This window comes from Scyliorhinus torazame, chromosome 3, assembly GCF_047496885.1.
Source record: "Scyliorhinus torazame isolate Kashiwa2021f chromosome 3, sScyTor2.1, whole genome shotgun sequence".
In the NCBI taxonomy this organism is placed as follows: domain Eukaryota; kingdom Metazoa; phylum Chordata; class Chondrichthyes; order Carcharhiniformes; family Scyliorhinidae; genus Scyliorhinus; species Scyliorhinus torazame.
Window position 1 is genome coordinate 120,147,284 of NC_092709.1, and position 12,943 is coordinate 120,160,226.

Below are 12,943 nucleotides of genomic sequence, written 5' to 3' on the forward strand. Positions count from 1 at the left end.
GGATGAAGCTGCATCTTTCCAACTGGTCATACATCCTATCCTTCAGGACCTTTTCCATTATCTTCCCGACCACCGAAGGAAGACTAACTGGCCTATAATTACCAGGGTCATTCCTATTCCCTTTCTTGAACAGAGGAACAACATTCGCCACTCTCCAGGCCTCTGGCACTATCCCCGTGGGCAGCGAGGACCCAAAGATCAAAGCCAAAGGCTCTGCAATCTCATCCCTTGCCTCCCAAAGAATCCTTGGGTATATCCCATCAACCCAGAGGACTTGTCGACCCTCCGGTTTTTCAAAATTGCTACTACATCCTTCCTCAGAACATCTACTTCCTCCAGCCTACCCGCCTGAATCACACTCTCATCCTCAAAAACATGGCCCCTCTCCTTTGTGAACACTGAAGAAAAGTATTCATTCAATGCCTCTCCTATTTCTTCTGATTCCATGCACAAGTTCCCACTATTGTCCTTGACCGGCCCTACTGTACGGTATGCATTGTTTGTACAGCATGCAAGAAACAATACTTTTCACTGTATACTAATACATGTGACAATAATAAATCAAATCAAAAATATCAGCTGTTTCTGAAGAAAAATGTGGAGTAGTTTTTTTAACGATATTAACTCTGCATATTTCAAGTTAAGTGGTCCAATTTTGCCGTCTGATGCAAGAATAATTTTCCCACCTCCATCTCCAGACTGATTGTGAGTTTACACATCTCTGGGTGGGTGGAAATGCCACCCAATTAGGCACACCAGAATCAGGAGTGGAATGGGCCTTTTCTGGAGAGGACATGTTAAAAGGTCCATTCCTTTCTATTTCATTATAAATGGACCGAGATCGTCCGATGCATATGCTGTATCGAGAAGGCTTCAAAATATATTTAAATCTATTTGAAATTTGTAAATCAAGAATATTTTAAAATTTAAGTGGATTTCATGCCCACCTAACCCTCCAACCACCCACCCACCCAACCCAATCTCCACCCACAATTTGGGTGGTCTCTTTTAATCAGAAATGAACTCCGTTTTCTTTTTATCTCCACTCTTAAATTACTCAATTGACCCCCCTGCTGTCATAATTACACAGTAAGTAAAATTCAGATCAATGCCTGGACTTTTTAAGATCATTTTTGCTCGTTATGATAAAGTATTAACTGAGTGGGATAACAAAATTACACTAAGTTTTGAATAAAGATTTGTCAGTATATTTTTCCTTTTAGTCGATTAGCTGTTTTACGGTGTGCTTTAATTTGAACTATTTAGTGTTTTAAGTAATAGGGTGGGATCCTTTGTCTCGTCGCACCTTTTTTCTGGTGTGGCACACCCCCACCGGCAGTGGGTTTCTCCTTCCCGCCACACCCATTACCTATTGTGGGCAGCCCCATGCCATCGGGAAATCCGCGGGCATCTGTGCACTGCTGGCAAAATGGAGGAACCCGCCAACGGAGAAGCCAACCCATAGTGTTTCTTCTGCCATGCGAACTTTGAAAATATTAATGTCCCAATAATCCTGCCATGCAATGCAGTCATGCAATTTCAAATGACAACAATGTGGTTGAAAAATAAAGTCCTGCACTTAGGACCAATTTTTTTGATGGAATATAAAAGTAACATAAGCAGGGCAACTACAAAGAAATTACAGCACAAAAACAGGTCATCTGCCCACTGCCTCTTGGCGATGCTACTGAGCAATGAAGAGCTACCAGCCTCTGATTGATTCCATTTCCGGTGTCATTAATCCCTGGGAAGACCCGAGTTGCCCAGTTGAGTGCATTTAATTCAGTGGGCCTACCCTGAAAAGAGGCGACACAGGACACTCCCCAGCTTTCCAGTCAGCATCGGGACCACCATTTTATATTCCACCCAGTTTGTTAGCTTAAGTGCAACAAAGATGATACACATTTACAGACATGAAATCCGCACTGTTGGAAGAGCATAAAAATGTACCTGCTTATGTTTCTTTGCTGCCTGAGCATTTTCTCAATTTTATCATTTGATAAATTTACTTTGACTTTCCTGTTGTAATGTCAAAACTGATCCTAATTTTACCTCATTATTATTCATCTTAGTTGGATACTGAGAATCTTTTCCCCCCAACATTGATTCTTAGAATGAAGTCTGCCCCAAAGCTGAGGGTGAAGAAGTCCAGTCGTGTGTTTGGGCTACAGCTGTGAACATCAAAGACAAGTATATCTACGTGACACAGCCAAAGCTGAACAGAGTGCTGATTGTTGATATTCAATCTCAGAAAGCAGTTCAGGTTGTTATTACTTTTACATTACAAATACGGTCTGTTAAAAATGGCATGATTTTAAAAATGTTGTCATTTAATACCTAAACATAGTTTACAATATCACATGTACAGTATATGAGTTTGCATGAAAATTAGTTGGAATAATTAATGATTTTTCTTTCTGATTTTGACACTATTTAAAGACACTGTTTAATGGTTGACTTACAACTTGGAATGGCACGTAAAAATATATTTTGAGCTTACCAAATATGGCTTATTGATTTTCATATGCACATGTAGGGCGGGATTCTCCGAACCCTGCCGAGTCGGAGAATCCCCGGGGTGGGGGGGGGGGGGGGGGGGACGTGAAACCCGCCCCGCCGCTCTGACGCCGGCTGCCAAATGCTCCAGCGCCAGTTTTCGGGCGGGGGCGGGGATCACGCCGCGCCAGTCGGGGGCCGTTGTCAGCGCCCCCCCGGCAATTCACCGGGCCCCGATAGGCCAAGCGGCCGTCAGTTCCTGGCCAGTCCCACCGGCGTGAAATGGACATGGTCCATCAGGGCGGGACCTGGCTTGTAGGCCGGCTATTGAAGTCCTCGGGGAGTGGGGAGGTCGCGGGAGGATCCAGCCCGGGGAGTGCCGCACGGTGGCCTGGCCCACGATCGGGGCCCACCGATCTGCGAGCGGGCCTGTGCCGTGGGGGCACTCCCTTCCGCGCCGGCCTCTGTAGGGCTCCGCCATGGCCGGCGCGGAGAAGAACCCCCCTGCGCATGTGCTGGAACACGCCAGCCGGCCTGCTCATGCGTGGAACCACGCCGGCGTTCCTGCGCATGCGCCAACTTACGCCGGCCCTTCGCCGCTGGTTGGCATGGCACCAACCCCTCCAGCGCCGGTTTAATCCTCGGAAGTGCGGAGGATTCCGCAACTTCTGGTGGGCCCGACGCCGGAGTGGTTTGCGCCGTTCTTGGCGCTGGCGTCGGGCCATCCCGCCAATTGCGGGAGAATCCCACCCATAATGTTTGAAGAGAAACACTGGAATGCTTAATTTCTTGTGATAATTATACAATTGTGTTCATGTAATAGTCTACTCACAGTTACGTTGTTTAATGAAGTCAACAGTTTTATAATGAACTTTACACTCTGTTTTCTTTATTCCTTTTGAGGGATATTTTGTTCAACTATTGAGTGCTGATGAAATCAGGGGTTTGAAATTCATCCATTGGATAAACTTTTATTTGGGTCAAATTCCTTTGTTTACCAAATTCCTTTAAAAAGGTTGTTAAACAAATTATTTTAAAATGATTACTATGGGGCAGCACGGTAGCACAGTGGGTAGCACTGTTGCTTCACTGTTGCAGCTGTATAGAACCTTAGTTAGGCCACACTTGGAGTATAGTGTTCAATTCTGGTCGCCACACTACCAGAAGGAAGTGGAGGCTTTAGAGAGGGTGCAGAAGAGATTTATCAGAATGTTGCCTGGTATCGAGGGCATTAGCTATGAGGAGCGGTTGAATAAACTCGTTTTGTTCTCACTGGAACGAAGGAGGTTGAGGGGCGACCTGATAGAGGTCTACAAAATTATGAGGGGCACAGACAGAGTGGATAGTCAGAGGGATACGGACCCAGGAAGTGTAGAAGATTGTAGTTTAGTCGGGCAGCATGGTCGGCACGGGCTTGGAGTGCCGAAGGGCCTGTTCCTGTGCTGTACATTTCTTTGTTCTTTGTTCTTTGTACAGTGCCAGGGTCCCAGGTTCAATTCCCGGCTTGGGTCACTGTCTGTGCAGAATCTGCACATTCTCCCCGTGTCTGCGTGGGTTTCCTCCAGGTGCTCCGGTTTCCTTCTACATGTCCCGAAAGGCGTGCTGTTAGGTCAATTGGACATTCTGAGAGGAGGGCTGTGGACATTGGAGCTTGGTTGCCAGGTTTTGATGGACATACGAGGTGAGCAGGGGGGGGGGGGGGGGGGGGGGGGGGAGTGGGGGAGGTGGGGGGGAGGCTCAATACTGGGGGAGATTTTCTCAAGGGGAAGTGCAGGGTGGTATTCGGGGAGGCGGGGAGGAGTTCGATGTTAATAATGGAAAAGGACAGATTAGGCTCATGGGGCAGGGCCCAGTGGTATGATAATGGTGGATAAGGGGGGGGTGAGAGACCCCCAGTTAGGATAGTCACATGGAACGTGAGGGGACTGGGAAACCCAGTCAAGAGGTCAAGGGTGCGTGCGCATCTTAAAAGTTTGAAGGTCAGTGTAGCAATACTGCAGGAGATTCACTTGCGGGTGAAGGACCAAGTGAGACTTAAAAAGGGCTGGGTTAGTCAGGTGTTTCATTCTGGATTTGACGGATGAGCTCAAGGGGTAGCAGTAATGGTCAGCAAAAGGGTACAGTTCCAGATGGAGAAGGTGGTTGCAGATCAGGGCGATCGGTATGTGATTGTGACAGGGGTGCTGGAGGGGAGGTTAGTGGTGCTGGTAAGTGTATCTGGTCCCAATTGGGACGATGTGGGATTCGCGAAGAAGGTGTGTGGGCCATCCCTGACTTGGACATACACAAATTGATAATGGGGGCGCACTGGAACTTGGTGCAGGAGCTAAAATTGGACAGGTCACGGCCACGCTCGCTGGCCCCGTCAGGTGGCGGGGGGGGGGGGGCGTGGGCGGGGGGGGGGGCGAAGGCGCTGGCTGGGCTAATGGTGGAAATGGGAGGGGTGGACCCTTGGAGGTTTCTCCCAAGGGAGCGGGTGTACTCGTTTTTCTCAGCGATCCATAAGGTGTACTCAAGGATTGACTTTTTCATGGTGGGGATGGCCCACACACCTTTTCCTGGCTGGAGTTAAAGGGTCCGAGTACTCGGCAATTGCAAAATCAGATCATGCTCCGCATTGGGTGGATATGGTACTGGAGAAGGGGATGGTACAGAGACCAGGGAGGAAGTTAGATGTGGGACTGTTGGGCGATGGAGGGTTCTGTGACAAAATTGAAAAAGTAATCGAGGAATATGTACGTTTTAATTGCACGGGTGAGGTGTCAAAGGTGGTTGTCTGGGAGGCTTTCAAGGTGGTGGTGAGGGTTGAGCTGATCTCGTTCAAGGCCTACTGGACAAAGAGGAGAGGTTGGAACGTCAGAGGATAATAGATGAGATGCTGAAGACAGACAGGAGAAATGCAGGGACCCAGCGCAGTTGGAAAAGAGGAAGGAACTCCAGGCAAATTTTGATCGACTATCTACCAGGAGAGCAGTACGCCAATTGAAGCGAGCAAGGGGGGTAGTTTATGAGCATGGAGAGAAGGCTCGTATGTTGGCGGGTCAGCTCCGTAGGGAGGCTGCGGCAAGGGAAATTCTTCAGGTGCGGGACAGGGCAGGGAAGTTGGTGGTAGCTCCAGATCAGATTAACAAGGTCTTTAAGGAATTCTTTGAGAGATTGTACAGGTCAGAGCCACCTGGGGGAGGCCAGGAGATGCAGGAATTTCAAGATGGGCTGGAGTACCCGAGGTTAGGGGAGGGGAACAGGGCTACATTAGAGGGGGCAATAATGGAGCAGGAGGTAAAAGATGCGATTGGGAGGATGCAGTCGGGGAAGGTGGCAGGGCCGATGGGTTTCCGGTGGAATATTATAAAACATTCAAAAATAAGCTGGTACCGCTTATGGTGGGGATGTTTGAGGAGGCGATAGGGCGTGTTACCACAAACTTTGGGGCAGGCATCAATTTCCCTGTTACTTAAGAAAGATAAGGATCCGATGGAGTGTGGGTCGTATCGGCCCATATCACTTTTAAACGTGGGCGCAAAGATATTGCCGAAGGTACTGGCAGGTAGGCTAGAGGAGTGCCTCCCAAAGGTGATAGATGAAGATCAGATGGGGTTTGTGAGAGGGAAGCAGCTCTTTTCGAACATTAGGAGGGTATTGAACGTGGTTATGATACCGGCAGAGGGGAAGAAAACAGAGGTGGTTGTGGCATTGGACACCGAGAAAGCGTTTGACTGGGTAGAATGGGGGTACTTGATGGCAGTTCTAGAGCGGTTTAGAATTGGACCCAGATTTGAGGACTGGGTAAAGCTACTATATAAGGAGCCGAGGGCCAGCGTCTGCACAAGTAACATCAGCTCAGAATACGTTCCTCTCCACCGTGGGATTAGGCAGGGATGTCTATGTCCCCCCTGCTGTTTGCACTCACGATTGAGCCATTGGCCATCGCATTAAGTAAGATGTTTGGGGGTATGGAAAGGGATAGTGCGGGAGGGGATAGAGCACATGGTGTCCTTATATGCCAATGACTTGTTATTATACGTGTCGGAACCAAGTGTATCAATAGGGGAAATACTGGAGCTGCTTTGGGTGTTTGGGTCTTTCTCGGGGAACAAATTAAATCTAGACGAGTGAATATTTTGTGGTCTTTCGGCCAGGGGTGGGGGTGCTGCCATCCCGTAAGGCAGCGACTCACTTTAGATACCTGGCGGTGCAGGTTGCCCGAGATTGTGGGGGGCTCCGTAGGTACAACATTTCTAGCTTGGTGGGGAGAGTGAAAGCTGATCTGGCAAGGTGGGATGGTCTCCCTCAGTCATTGGCGGGTCGGGTACAGGCGGTTAAAACGTATGTGCTGCCATGATTCCTGTTTATTTTTCAATGCCTGCCGATTTTCCTTCCAAGGGCATTTTTTAGAGAGATTGAAGGGATGATTACCTCGTTCATATGGGGAGGGGAGGTGGCCAGAATTACAAAAGTGCTACTACAGAGAGCAAGGCAGGCAGGGGGTTTGGATCTTCCGAACCTGATGTATTATTACCGGGTGGCGAACGTGGAGAAGGTGCGGAGCTGGGTCAGAGGGGCTGACTCCCAATGGGTCAGAATGGAGGAGAATTTGGGTACGGGGTTGGGTTGAACGCGCGAGCGACAGTGCCGTTCCCAACGGCCCTGGGGAGATACTCAGGGAGTCGGGTAGTAATAGCTTCATTGAGAATTTGGAGGCAGCTTCGACAGCATTTCAGGCTGGGGGCAGGGTCAAGGGAAATGCCGATTCGGGGGAACCATAGATTTGAGCCAGGGAAGTGGGATGGAAATCTTCGGAGATGGGAGGAGAAAGGAATTAGAACACGAAAATATTTATTTCTTGGGGGTCGTTTTATGGGATTGAAGGAGCTGGGAGTGAAGTATGGGCTGGAGCAGGGGGAAATATTTAGATACATGCAGGTTCAAGACTGCCAGAAAGGAGATACAGGGCTTCCCAATAGAGCTGGCTTCCACATTGCTGGAAGAGGTGCTGACGAGAGGGGGACTGCAGAAGGGGGTAGTATCTGCGGTTTACAGGGCTATTTTGGAGGAGGAGAAGGCGCTACTAGAAGGGATCAAGGCGACATGGGAGGAAGAGTTGGGAGAGGGTATTGGGCAGGGGTTCTGGTGTGAGGTGCTGCGGAGGGTGAACGCCTCCACCTCGTGTGCAAGGTTGGGGCTGATACAGCTGAAGGTGGTGTATAGAGCGCACCTTACAAGGGCGAGGATGAGCCGGCTCTTTGAGGGGGTAGAAGATGTGTGTGAACATTGTGGGGGAGGCACCGCAAACCACGTTCATATGTTTTGGTCCTGCCCAAAGCTGGAGGATTACTGGAAGGAGGTTTTTAGGGTAATCTCTAAAATGGTGCACGTGAAACTGGTCTCGGGCCCTCAGGAGGCCATATTCGGGGTGTCGGACCAGCCGGGATTGGAAACAGGAGCGGAAGGAGATGTTGTAGCCTTCGCCTCGTTGATCGCCCGAAGGCGGATCCTGTTAGGATGGAGATCAATCTCTCCACCCTGTACCCTGGCTGGCGGGGGGACCTGCTGGAATTCTTAACGCTTGAAAAGGTCAAATTTGAACTGAGGGGAAGGATGGTGGGGTTCTACAATACATGGGCGTTATTCATTATGCACTTTCGGGAATTGGATCACATCGAACATTAGGGGGGTTGGGGGCTGGGAGGATTGGGGGGAGGTGGACTATATGTGTTAATGGTTTACTACGGGTGATTCCTGATTCCTTTTTGTCATTTGTTTATGTTAACATGCGGGTCAATGTCTGGGATTTGGTGGGTGGATGGGATTGTTGTTATTGATATGGGGATTGACATTACATTTGTTACTGATTATTGTTTATTGTTGGGTGTAAATTTGGGAGAAAATGTGAAAAAGGAGGAGAATAAAAAAATATTTGGAAAAAAATTTTTTTTTAATTGGACATTCTGAATTCTCCCTCCGTGTACCCAAAAAGGTGCAAGAATGTGGCCAGTAGGAGCTTTTCCCAGTAACTTCATCGCAGTGTTAATGAAAGCCAACTTGTGACAATAAAGATTATAAAATGATTAATTAAAATAGCACCGTCACCTTTCAGGATTTCTGAACATGTCTCAGTGAGAGGATCTTCATGTATTTTATGCTACAAATTCTATTATTCAGTTAGATATAGCTACCACGGTGTTAGATTCACAGAACAGCAGCAGTAGAATATGTAGATTAGGATCCAGAGTGTTTTAGAAAATCAAATTTATTTTAGCTATCCCAATGAGCTTTCAGACCTTTGGGCAGAATCTCTCAGCGCAATCGAATGGCCTTGACAAGCCCGACTCAGTGACGCGGCGAGGCCGTTAACCTCTCTTGAGATTTACGACACTCTGGACACCTAGTACGATCGAACAAGATCTCGCAGATGTTGCAGTCTGGATCCCACCCACACTGGATGGGATCCAGATTTACATATTTAATTGGGCAGTTAGCTTCACTTAAATATGTCTACGCCAAAGTCTCCCAAGGGCCGAGATTGAATGCCCGCGCCTAAGAAACCTCACCCTGGCGCTGTTTAGCACTGGTTTCCACAGACACGGACCAGGCGTAACAGCACTTGGGTAGATGATCGGAGGCCCCCGGGTGGTTGGGCTCTGGGCAGGGTGGTATCCTGGCACCCCTGTTGCCACCCGGGCATATTGGCACTGCCAGCCTGGAATCTTGGCACTGCCAGGGTGCCAGACTGGCACTGCCAGGGTGCCAGACTGGCAGTGTCAAGATGCTTGGATGGCAGGTTGCCCTTGCTGAGGATTGGGCCCGGGGGTGCCCTACCCTAATGAGGTAGGGCGAGGGCGGCCTCGATAACCCTCTAATTGGTAAGTTGGGGCTAGGGGGATCCGGAGGCCGGAGTGGGGGGATCAAGTGCATTTTTCCTGCACTGATGAGCTCAGAAATTAATGTAAATGTGGCCTCAGCGGAGCGTTCCTCACTGAGGCCTAAAAAAAAGAGTCCAGTTTAATAGTGTCTGCAGCACAGAGAAACAACGCACTAAACACGCCCAAAAAGGGACTTTGTATTTTTCCTGTTGAAGCTCGCCCTTTAAAACCTCTTCTAGCCAGGTGGTCATACAGAGTCTCTCTAATAATTCCGAATAGTTGCCTGTAACCAAAGTCACGCTCATGGAAGTATAATTTCCCAGTTCGCTTCTCTGTTTGAATATTATACAACATTAGTCTCCATTAGAAGAATACCTCACACTAAAAATATCATTGAAATTTTTAAAAATAGCCATTAAAAATATGAAAAGTTTATTTTGCACAACTGCTATCCAAAAGACCACGTTTGGGTGAATTCCATAATTACCTGCAGTCCTAAATAATTTGACAGTGCTGAAATTTTTACCTCTACTTTCACATTTGAGTTACAACTGATCATTGCTTTAATGGCACCTAGTGGCAACCAAGGGTCCCGGAGGTGAGCCACAGGCAACCAGGGCCGCAAGGAGGTTAACAACCTACACCAGGAAGCAAGGGTGAGTTGACATCCTCCCCCACCGAGACCTTTCTGCCCCCATGCGAGTATCCTCCCCAACTCTCCATGTGCCTCCCAATACTCCCTTCACCCCCTCCCTACAACCCTCCCCCAACCTCCCTTCACCCTCCCTCTCTTCAACCCTCCCCCCAACACTTTCTTCACCACTCCCCGCTCCCCCATAACTGTGAACCACGTATTAGGCCAACGATGCCCTCTCTGTCTCTCCGCAGGAGAAGCTCTCCCACGATCGCCAGCACAGGGCCCAGACCGGCAGAGGGGTGCTGGACATAAGAATCCTCACAACCTTCGAGGAACGGGCCCTGGAGTTGACGGGCTGGCTGAAGTCAGAGCTGTCACCAATACGGAAGTTGGGACTCGCCGCAGAGGTGAAGACCTAACGGGCCCCACCCGGAGGACCTGCCAAACGTGAGTTAATGCCATACAGACTGACAAATCCCTCCCACTGACCACATGTCCATTCTTGCACAAGTCCTCCAGCCGACGGTGCCGGCCCATCCGGGGTGGCACCCACTCCTGCCTCCCAGGAGATCACTTCGGAGGAGACCTCTGAGGATGCGTCACAGCTGTCATCCCCATCCTCCACCAGCAGAGAGACACATACCTCGGTGGGTAACGTTAGTGGTCAGGCTTCTGGGGCACAATCTAGTGAGCACCACATAGGGGCGGCATAGTAGCACAGTGGTTAGCACTGTTGCATCTCAGCGCCCAGGGTCCCAGGTTCGATTTTTCGGCTTCTGTCAATGTCTGTGTGGAGTCTGCACGTTCTCCCCGTGTCTGCGTAGGTTTCCTCTGGGTGCTCCCGTTTCCTCCCACAAGTCCCAAAAGATGTGCTGTGCTGTTAGGTAATTTGGACATTCTGAATTCTCTCTCCATGTACCTGAACAGGTGTCGGAATGTGACGACTACGGTTTTTTCCACAATATCTTCATTGCAGTGTTAACGTATGGCTACTTGTGACAATAATGATTATTATTATTATAGTGGCTGATGCACATCAGGTCGTGGCAGTTTTATGGGAGGGTTTAAAAACCCCAAAGTGTGTTATGGAGTTCACCCGACCTACAACTTTTTGTTGAATTTGGCTAGGATGAGCACAAGATCTTTCCTTTCAGATGTTATTCAACAGCATTCTTAGGCTCTTTTAAGCAAAAAAACAAGCTTTATTCTAAGAATTTAGTTAACATTTGTATAAACACACACAACATGAACTTTCATCAATTACAAACATAAACACCCCACACAGCCACAGTATAACCCTGAATGAATCCCCCTTTAACTGTTCCAATTCAATAACAAAATCCAAGTAAAACTAGAAACCCCTTTTCAAAGGTGTGGCCCAGCACACAGCATTCTTACTTGAATAAGACAGTTGTTACTGATACTCTGTTCCACTTTTCAAACAGCAGATTTGAATTCCTTCCAGAAAGAAATTATCTCTTTTAAGTTAAGCAGTCTAAAAGGAAGACCGAGAAAGACATTTGTTTCATCCTGTGCAGTTCAAACCAGTCCAAAACTCAAAGCAAAAGTAAAACTCACAGAGCCACAGCCCAGCTCCACCCACACAATGACATCACTGAAGCCATGTGATAAGACAAAAATCTTTCTTAAAGGGACACTCCCATGACAGCAGAAACACCCAGGCAAGACAGCAGTTAAAGGTCTTCTGGATCCCAGGACCCAGTCAGGTCCCAGTCAGATGCTGAGCCTCTGGACCAGACTGTCCCGAACTGATGGAGACATTGGAGAGTGGTCGGGACATTCAGAGGGAGATGTTGCAACACTCCAGCAGATCCATAGCCGCTTGGAGGAGTCCCAGAGGTTACAGCCACATGAGATGGCGCAGGCAATGAGTGGCACCAAGGTCACCACTGCTAGGATGGCAACGGCAGTGGAGAGCCTGGTGTACAACATCAGCAGTATTAGTGAAGGCGTCCAAGGCGTTGTGCAGTCAATGACGGCCATGACTGAGGGTCTCGGCAGAATGTCAGACTTGCTGCGAAACGGTGACCCAGTACCGGGCTGTCCTTGAGGAGGTGCTGCGGGATATGTCCCGGGCTCTGATAGGAATGGCCAAGGTGCTACAGAGCTTGTCCTAAACACAGGTAGACATTGCTGAGGCACTGCACAGCATGGTCCAATCACTGAGGAGCATCGCTGAGGGCATCTATACCAGGGTGCAGACATTGGGGAGCCACCAGAGTTGACAGAGCCAGATGATGCTGAGGCAGCCGGGGCTTGAACCAGATGCTACCCCATCCCAAGGTTAACCCCAGGGCCCTATGAACACTGAGCAGGAGGAAAGGCACTGGGTGTCAACTCAGACCCATCCCATGGAGTGGAGATGGTGGCCACCAGCTCCCCCGAGTTTCACCTCTCTGATGAGGCCACGTCTTGGGGTCAGATATGGGACAGGGTGGCACGGTTCTGAATGTGCCGCCAAGTACGTCTGGGCCCTCTGGCTCCAGAGCCTCCAAGACACCCGCAAGGGCACCGAAGCCCACGGGACGTAGCAACAGTTGGTTGCTTCCAAATCTGATGTGCACCCTAGGGGCACACCTAGACGTAATGGTAGAGCTAGGAAGGCATGTGTCGAGCATCAATGAGAGGGCCCTGGAGGAGGGGGGACATGCAGGGGGGTGAAGGGGTGAGTGGGTGGAGGGGAGTGTGGAGAAGCACCATCGGGAGAGTGAGACATTGTTGGACACCTGTGAAACATTAAAAACCCTTCACCACAACCAGAATGATGCCTTTGTCACTTTCTTTCTTTTGAGCAGTCCGATACACCGCTCAATGACAGCCCGGATGGCCACATGGGACCCGTGGTACCGGGTCTCCGCATCAGTCTTCGGCCTCTACACTGCTGCCATTAGCCAGGTCCTCAGTCGGTACCCCTTATCCCCCAAGA

General features: G+C 49.3%; 1 protein-coding gene across 5 annotated transcripts in view; it reads left to right on the forward strand.

Moving 5' to 3' along the window:
• Positions 1–12,943, forward strand: part of fstl5 (follistatin-like 5) — a 1,269,795-nt gene that overhangs the window by 1,208,098 nt on the left and 48,754 nt on the right. For all 5 annotated transcript variants that reach the window (XM_072496156.1, XM_072496159.1, XM_072496157.1 and 2 more), the window contains one exon: positions 2,114–2,263. In XM_072496156.1, the coding sequence (XP_072352257.1) occupies positions 2,114–2,263 (150 nt within the window). The remainder of the gene's footprint in view (positions 1–2,113; positions 2,264–12,943) is intronic.